We start from the raw sequence: 9,539 nt of genomic DNA on the forward strand, positions 1-9,539 counted from the left end.
GGAACTCGTGTATGATATATAATATACTTATATTACAGGTATGGCTTTTCAACAAGATTGTTTAATTCTGAAGGCTACCCAAGGTGGTTTTACACAGAAAATCGGGGGATGTTTTCGAGTTTTTTGTTCGAGCGCAGTACATTATGTGTTTTTTAACAACCTTGTTTAATTCCGAGACCTGCCCAAGGTGGTTTTACACAACAAATCTAGGCATATTTTTGTTTTTTTTGGTGCTAAAAATGTTTATGGTGCTGCACGTAGCAGTCAAGTAGCGTTGCACGCATGCGCATAAACGTAAAATCGCAAACTTTGGATGACTATAACTTCCAAAATTTTTAAATTCGTGAGGGGCATGATAAAGTGTATTAAAGTGGTAAAATGGTAAAGGGCATGGTTAAGTGCATTAATTTTGTTTCTTTTTTAATAGTGTACAATTTTATGTTGTTATACGTTTTGACAGTAATTAAAATAATGCATCATCGTGGTCTGTTTTTAACAAAATGTTCATAAATAAATAACTATAACTAAACGATTAAAAAACGAATTAATTATTTTTTCTTAGGGGGGGGAGGGGCGTACAAATATTGTTGACCCAGGGTGCAAAAATTGTAAATACGGCCCTGATACTTATAAATACTTTATAACTTACAACATATTTGAGCATAACAAAAACAAATATTTATTAACTAGTTTATTATTAGAAATATATTCAGTATTTTTTTTATGAGTAACTTTCTGACATAAAAACATTGCATGGTTCAATATAAATGTATGTTGTAGTACCGATTCAGTACCTACGCCCTTGTCATACAATTCTCATACAAGTCATTCGCGAATCGTTTTTATTTTTTTATAAGTAAAACGTTTTTTCATTTTTTGTTCCTACCCTGGTGAGCTTTTCCGTTTTTTCTCACACAAATCAATTAACTCATATATTATCTTGTTGTGTTTAGATTTTTTAATTTATAATATGACACTTTAGAGGGCTTTTCATCCAGTTTTTTAAGCACATTAGCCTCACGTTTAGCACATAACTGTAATTTGTATCATTTTTAATTATTTATATTTTTTAGATTATTTTTTTATCTTATTTAATAAGTTATAATAGATACATCAATATCAAATAGATTGATTCCCGTGAGGACGTGAAGTATGATTGTATATTAGTGTAACTATATGGTTACAAATTAACAATCTACCTTGTCACACAAGACCTCATTGGTTCAATGCATAATAATATGTAAGGAAGTTTTTACAGCGGGTACCATCTGAGGAGTTTTCTTAAACCATAAATAGGTACTGATGATTGCACAATGACCAACCAAAATAAAAACTAAGCTCGATTGGAAAACAAAATCCTTTTTAACTTTAAGTGATACGTTGCTCATCACAATATAATACGTCATTTAGTACCTATCAATTATTGTTATTTTCACCATTGTCATCCAAATTATAATAAAACAGGATAATTTTTAAATATGTACGCTTATTAATGTTACTACTTATATTTTTTACACCCGATTGTATTTAGGTAAATAAATAGATAATTGAAAACTATCAATATCATTAATTATAATTTAAATTATTCAATTTAAAATAAATGTCTCACTATTGAAAATGTTGAATTAAGTAGGTATTTAAGATTTATAAAATTATAATTAATAACTTATTAAGTATTAATGTAATGTGTTTTTTTTTTATAGCAACAATTGGTACGTATTTTTTTGTTTTTCAATTTATTTTATTAAAATGTATTATTTTACTCTATGAGAGATTTTAAGATTAGGTATATTTTAATATTATGTATAACTTATGTAATTGTCATTAAAAAAAAAAAAAACATTTTTATTATTTTTATATATAACTAGCTGCTATTGATCACTTCAGAACAATAATATTATTCATCTGTCTTGTCTTATAACAGAGTGGCTATTACATAAGTTCTTGTCCAAAACACCGCGGTGCTACCACTGCCATTGAGCGTGTACATGTTTGTTTTAACTTTTTCAGAAGCGCATTTTTTATTTAATTATTGGATTTTCTGTGTCATAATTAATAAAATAAATAAATTTTAAAAGTTTAGAATAACAGTTTATAACAATCTGAAAGTTTTTTTTCCAAAATCTAGATTTTTTACATTAATTGTGATATATAAATATCGCTATAATCTATTTTATTTAATTAATAATTATTATTTACAGAAGTAATAAAAACCGATGTCTCCAAAGGTACGTGACAATTATTTATTTGTAAATATGTAATAGGTAGGTACATATAATAAGGTTATTTTGCATGGAACTTGTTTTATAAGTCTTAAGATTCTCACCATACCACTAATATAATTTAAAAATGTTTGTGATTCTCATGAAGTTTATACCAATTTGTACTTTAAACCTTTCTAACTTTAAGTGATACGTTGCCCATCACAATATAATACGTCATTTAGTATCAATTATTGTTATTTTCACCATTGTCATCCAAATTTTAATAAAACAGGATAATTTTTAAATATGTACGCTTATTAATGTTATTACTTATATTTTTTACACCCGGTTGTATTTAGGTAAATAAATAGATAATTGAAGACTATCAATATCATTAACTATAATTTAAATTATTCAATTTAAAATAAATGTCTACTATTGAAAATGTTGAATTAAGTAGGTATTTAAGATTTATAAAATTATAATTAATAACTTATTAAGTATTAATGTAATGTGTTTTTTTTTTTATAGAATCATTTGGTACTTATTTTTTTGTTTTTCAATTTATTTTATTAAAATGTATTATTTTACTCTATGAGAGATTTTAAGATTAGGTATATTTTAATATTATGTATAACTTATGTAATTGTCATTAAAAAAAAAAAAAACATTTTTATTATTTTTATATATAACTAGCTGCTATTGATCACTTCAGAACAATAATATTATTCATCTGTCTTGTCTTAAAACAGAGTGGCTATTACATTAGTTCTTGTCCAAAACACCGCGGTGCTACCACTGCCATTGTGCGTGTACATGTTTATTTTAACTTTTTCACCAGCGCATTTTTTATTTAATTATTGGATTTTCTGTGTCATAATTAACAAAATAAATAAATTTTAAAAGTTTAGAAAAACAGTTTATAACAATCTGAAAGTTTTTTTTCCAAAATCTAGATTTTATACATTAATTGTGATATATAAATATCGCTATAATCTATTTTATTTAATTAATAATTATTAATTACAGCTTCTAGTTCCAATGTCCCCAACGGTAGGTGACAATTATTTATTTGTAAATATGTAATAGGTAGGTACATAATAAGGTTATTTTGCATGGAACTTGTTTTATAAGTCTTAAGATTCTCACCATACCACTAATATAATTTAAAAATGTTTGTGATTCTCATGAAGTTTATACCAATTTGTACTTTAAACCTTTCTAACTTTAAGTGATACGTTGCCCATCACAATATAATACGTCATTTAGTATCAATTATTGTTATTTTCACCATTGTCATCCAAATTATAATAAAACAGGATAATTTTTAAATATGTACGCTTATTAATGTTATTACTTATATTTTTTACACCCGGTTGTATTTAGGTAAATAAATAGATAATTTAAGACTATCAATATCATTAACTATAATTTAAATTATTCAATTTAAAATAAAAGTCTCACTATTGAAAATGTTGAATTAAGTAGGTATTTAAGATTTATAAAATTATAATTAATAACTTATTAAGTATTAATGTAATGTATTTTTTTTTTATAGCAACAATTGGTACGTATTTTTTTGTTTTTCAATTTATTTTATTAAAATGTATTATTTTACTCTGAGAGATTTCAAGATTAAGTATATTTTAATATTTATTATGAATTATTACACAAATGCGTGCTAAATGATGGAGCAGTCCAATTTTAGAAATTTGTAAAATTTCTTTGTGGGGCGGCGCTGGCGAAACGGCCAAATTATTGGGGACAATATTGCACGGAAGTTACGATCGTGCTGATTTCGGCGATAGTCGTGAATATTCGTGCTAAATGAAGGATAGGTAAAATTATAAAAAAATCCATTTTTTTGGTTGGGGGGTGCTGGCGAAATGGCTGTTGATTTTTGCGATTCCGGGGACACAGTTATCGTGCAAATTGCAAAATTAGTCATGCAAATTTTTGTCTTTAGTTGTTTTATATAAATGTATAACTTATGTGAATGTCTTTCTGAAAAAAAAAACAAATTCTTGTTCCATAATAATTATATAACCAGTTGTTATAGTGGCTATTGGAGTTTTCTTCAAATATCTAGATTTTTTACATTAATTATGAATCATGAAATATAAATATGTCTATTATAAATTGTATATTATTAATTATTATTATTTACAGAATTAGATGGTACGTTTTATTTATTTATTTTTAATATGTAATAGGTAAAGGTACATAATAAATTTATTTTGCATGGATCTTTTTTTTTAAATTATAAGATTGAGACCAGAACTATGATATAGTTTAAAAATATTTGTCATTTTGATTAAGTTTTTAATTAATTTAAATTTTTTTAAAAAAAAAATTAAGATTTTATGTATTTTCGATATTTTTTAAAGCAGTAACTTTTGAGGAACCACGCATTACATTTCCATTTTATTTTTACCTAAAAACAGTAATAACAAATACAAATAAATATACACTATAGTTATTACCACTTCGAAAAACGAATGACGTGTAACAATCTTTATACAAATTTCTAACAGTTTTTACAGTAGGTACTTCATATAAGTTTCCTTAAACCATAAATAGGTACCTAATGTATATTTAAATTTCTGAAAATACTGATGAAAACCAAAATAAAAACTAATATCGATTGGAAAACAAAACATTGGAACACCAACTAAGTTTTCAAACAGAAAAACCCATATTATGTACAATAAAAAACCCCAAAAAACGATAGGGCTACTATAAATGAACCCAGAGGCGGTTTGAGTACACTGTTTTTGGTGCACAGCATCACCAATATTAGGGGGGTGGGTGGGTGGGTGTTTGGTCATGGTTGAGTATGTGCTGACCGCAATGTTTAATTGTAATGTTCAATAAAGTAATGAAGTACCTAATCAATAAAATTTGATAAATGTTAATCATGGTTGAAACTGTTGAAAGCGTATTTATAATTTATATGATGAAGGGGAGTGGGTGGGTGTCTATAATATATTGTGTTGCACACTTGCACCACTAAGTATAATACATTCAAACCACCTCTGAATGAACCTATTTATAGTAAGCTATATGTATTATATGTTTTTATAGACAATGACCATGGTAAGTAATTATGAGTTTTATAAGTTATCTAGTCTTACTGGAGAAAGTAGGTAGGTAAAATATTGCATATGAATAGTATCAACAATTTAAACTCTTAACTTCCTTTTAACATAATATTAAAAGTTACAAACAAAGTAAAGTTATCGTCGGTCTAGTCTCATTACAAAATTATTATAAAATCTTGAGAAAGTGGGAGAAATACGATTCCGCACAATTTATTGTTCATAGGAATACAATAGGAATTGGGTGCAACGTTGTCAAATTTATTACAAATGGTTTATTATATATATTTATTATATAAATATTATGATGTATAGAATTATAATAATAATAATAAAAATAGTTATCCCTAGTAAATAGATATAGGTACCTAGTGAGCCGTCATTACAAAACAAAAATATGATGTAAAATAATTTAATATAATTTTTTCCCTTGATACATAAAGCCAAAGATGTTAAATATTTAATAATATTTTTATGCATTTTATATAATTATTAAAATGTTCTATAACGTTACATATACGTTTTAAGCCGGATGATCCTATTTTACTGGGCACGTTTCTAGCAATTGAATTAATTTTTGTCATAGTTTCGGCTTGTATTTCCATTAGTACAGATATTACTACATGCGTTGGTGGGTGAGCACTGTGAAATTGTCCGTTGTACATTTTATGAAAACTTTCTGCTCCATTTGTGGTTCTAACAAAACAATTTTTTTCAGTATCCCTAAATAAAATGTATTATAAAAAATAAAATGTAAGTTACCTTGGAGCAGCTTTTTTAAAATCCACATGTTATGTGTGGATACATAGTCTGGTGGATAAATATTCAAAACATATGTTTTTTAAAAATGTCCACATTTGAATGTAAGTTTCTTCACATTTATCGGGTAAAAAGAAGTATTCAAGTGGTATATAAAAACCATTTTTAAATCCATGGATTGTATAAAGTTGTAAAAAATACTTAGGAGCGTATTCAAATGTGCCATCTATAAATATATCATCACACTGTGTGTACTTTTTTACTTTTTTACACTTGCAGTACATGTTTTATGTACGCACCTCCATTTCAATTTTCCGTCATTTCTTTCACGAATATGCCGATATTTATGTGTATTTACCAATGCTAAATCGTTGACCTTTTCAAATTTTATTATCTCCAATTGATTCACAACACCAACCAACAACTAAATTATGGATAATTTATCAAAATAATCTCGTCATTACGAGATTATCGTTATAATGTTAAGTCGCACAACAGATATTAATCAAATCATATTATAGAGTCTATAAAATCATACCTTCATCAAAATATACCTTTAAGAGGGCACTATGATTCAGGAAATTTCTATCAGAAAGTTAATAGTTTATTACCAACAACATCAGATATAAATTCTACAATCAATAAAGGTAATTTTAGAGAACTCCTAAAATTAAGAATTTCATGTGGAGATTCTGATCTGGAAAAACACTTTAAGTCTACTCATTCAAAAGCTACCTACATTAGTCCAGTTATTCAGAATGATATCATTGAATGTTGCAAAATTTACATTACAGAAGAAATTGTTAAAGAAATTCATGAAAGCAAGTATTATAGTATTTTATTTGATGAAACGACGGATATTAGTCATATTTCACAGATGAGTTTAATAATTAGATATCCATATAAAGGGATTATAAAGGAATGCTTCATGGGTTTTATTAACTGCCATGATATTTATGATGCCACTGCAACTGACGATGATAAAATTGAACAGGTTGAGAGGAATCCAGAGACATTTGAACCAAAGCTCACTGGTGATATATTGGGAGAAGTTGTGGTAAATATGTTGAAGAGTTTGACATTAAATTTAAAAAACTGTGTTGGAATAGGCACTGATGGATGTGCAGTTATGGTGTCTATTACAAGAGGTGCTGTCAAAAAAGTCCAATCGCATGCAACAAATACTTTACATAGCCCATGTTCAAACCATGCATTAAACCTATCAATATCTAAATCATCTAATGTACAAGTAATCCGTAATACCATAGGGATAGTCACAGATGTAATTTCTTTTTTTAATTTGTCGTCTAAACGCAATTTTGTCTTAAAAAAAGTTTTAAATCACAAACCACATCATAAAAGTTTGTGTGAGACAAGATGGGTTGAACGCCATGATTGTATCGGGATTTTCAAATCTTCTTTGTCTGATATTGTAGAATCTTTATCATTAATTTCGAATTGGCAAGAACAAATTTCTTCATCAAAAGCAAAAATATTATTGTTGGCACTTTGTACATGTGAATTTATTAATGGATTGCAGTGTCTATCAAGTGTATTGTGCGTGACATCTAAGATCAGTAAACTACTACAAGCAGAATGGCAAGATGTATGTCAAACTAAAGAAATTATAACTGATGATATTAATAATCTTGAAGAAAAAAGAAAAAACTCTATTGAAAATTTCCATGAACTCTATATTGAAACAAAAGAAATTATGTTGAACTTAGAAGTCGAAGAAAAACTGCCCCGTTTAACTGGTCGTCAAACTAAAAGACCTAACTATCCTGTTTCATCAGTTGAAGAGTATTACAGAGTGTCAGTATATATTCCTCTGGTAGAAAATATATTAAATGATATGAAGGAAAGATTTAATAATGAAAAAAATCAAGCTTTTTTATTTTTATCTCAACTTACTCCTAAAAACATTATTAAAACTAACAATGATGATATTGTTAAAGTAGTTGATGTCATTAAAAAATATTATACATTTGAAGATATGGATTTTATTGATTTGGAAGCAATGAACCTTAAAACTGAAATTAACCTATGGAAATCTAAGTGGATAAGAATAAAAGATGAAGGTATTTTAATAAATAATAACTTAATTTGTTAGATGTGTATCAATAAATAAGGATGTTTTTGTTTTAGGTGGACATGTCAACCTAGATGTCATCACTTCTGCGGAAACTTGTAATGAGATACTTTATCCAACTGTAAAGAAGTTGCTTTTTATTTTAGCATGCTTGCCTGTTAGTGTTGCATCAGCTGAAAGATCATTTTCTACTCTTAGAAGGTAATGCTTAATTCTAATTGCATGCATAGTATATTAGTATCATAGGCATAACTAAAAGGGGAGGGCTTTGTTGGGCTTCAGCATAAGTTGGTATTAACTTTTTTTTACCTACAACATAAATTTGCTATAAAACATTTTTGGGAATGTTTTGCCCCCCTAACGTAAAATTACGCCTATGAATAGTATAAATTATAGTTAGTATTTAACCATGTTTATATACCTACTTCAGCTATTGCAATTTTAAAAATATTTTTTGTTGGCTTTACAATAGTAAATAATTTGCCATCAAAATTCTTAATAAATTTTTAAAATAGGTAAATTTAAAAGTAACTTATTTACTATTGTACATATTATCATAAATTAAATTTACTGAAGATATTTTCTAGTTCATGGTAGTTGAATCTTATCTTTTGTTTTTAAAAAAGTTTAGATTGACATTACTATACTTATATTTGAATTTCTCATTTATTTTATGTAGATTAAAAACATGACTTAGATCTACAATGGGGCAAAATAGATTAAGCGGATTGGCTTTATTGTATGTGCACAGATCAATAAGTATAAATATTGACAAAATTATTGATAAATTTTCACAAATGAAAAAAAGAAATATTGATTTTATAATTTAATAAATATAATATTGTTTTACTGTAATTTGAACTTTATTGTATTTTATTTACCTTTCTTAAGATATGCAAGGTGTAAAAGATGCAACTATGCAAGTATAAAATGGACCACTGGACTAGTAATCAAGAATACGCGAATATATATAAAAAAATATTGTACTTAAGTAGTGTATAATGTTCTTAAATTTAGTACCACCCCCCCCATAAAATTAAGTCAAATACGCCACTGTTATAGACTCGGATGCTTTGTAAATTATGCTGGTTGACATAAGGAACACGTCATGTAATTTAATGTATATTGTTATCTTTATCGACTTTACCAAAAGACCCGACTTATCTTATTTTCAATTAGTTTGAATTTGAAATGTCGTGGTAAATAGGTGGAAAAGTTCACGTCCCTAAAATAATATTTACTAAATTGTATCAATCTCATGTTTTTTTTTTTTTTTTTTATTAATGAGTAAAAGACATCTACAATCTATACAATGTGTACATTAATTAGATGAGATAAAAGAATACAAACAAGTAACAATGATATTATGATTATGGGGAGTTACCC

The 9,539-nt window shown here is 26.8% G+C and overlaps 1 protein-coding gene across 1 annotated transcript in view; it reads left to right on the forward strand.

Moving 5' to 3' along the window:
* LOC103309433 overlaps positions 1 to 9,367 on the forward strand; it is a 14,774-nt gene extending 5,407 nt beyond the window's left edge. The window contains exons 4-13 of the mRNA XM_016804335.2: positions 1,701 to 1,712; positions 2,202 to 2,228; positions 2,736 to 2,744; positions 3,234 to 3,257; positions 3,763 to 3,771; positions 4,374 to 4,382; positions 5,289 to 5,300; positions 6,856 to 8,142; positions 8,210 to 8,354; positions 8,833 to 9,367. Of these exons, the coding sequence (XP_016659824.2) occupies positions 1,701 to 1,712; positions 2,202 to 2,228; positions 2,736 to 2,744; positions 3,234 to 3,257; positions 3,763 to 3,771; positions 4,374 to 4,382; positions 5,289 to 5,300; positions 6,856 to 8,142; positions 8,210 to 8,354; positions 8,833 to 8,845 (1,547 nt within the window). The 3' untranslated portion in view covers positions 8,846 to 9,367. The remainder of the gene's footprint in view (positions 1 to 1,700; positions 1,713 to 2,201; positions 2,229 to 2,735; positions 2,745 to 3,233; positions 3,258 to 3,762; positions 3,772 to 4,373; positions 4,383 to 5,288; positions 5,301 to 6,855; positions 8,143 to 8,209; positions 8,355 to 8,832) is intronic.
* Positions 9,368 to 9,539: the final 172 nt, after the last annotated feature.

Source organism: Acyrthosiphon pisum, chromosome A3 (genome assembly GCF_005508785.2).
Source record: "Acyrthosiphon pisum isolate AL4f chromosome A3, pea_aphid_22Mar2018_4r6ur, whole genome shotgun sequence".
Classification (NCBI taxonomy): Eukaryota; Metazoa; Arthropoda; class Insecta; order Hemiptera; family Aphididae; genus Acyrthosiphon; species Acyrthosiphon pisum.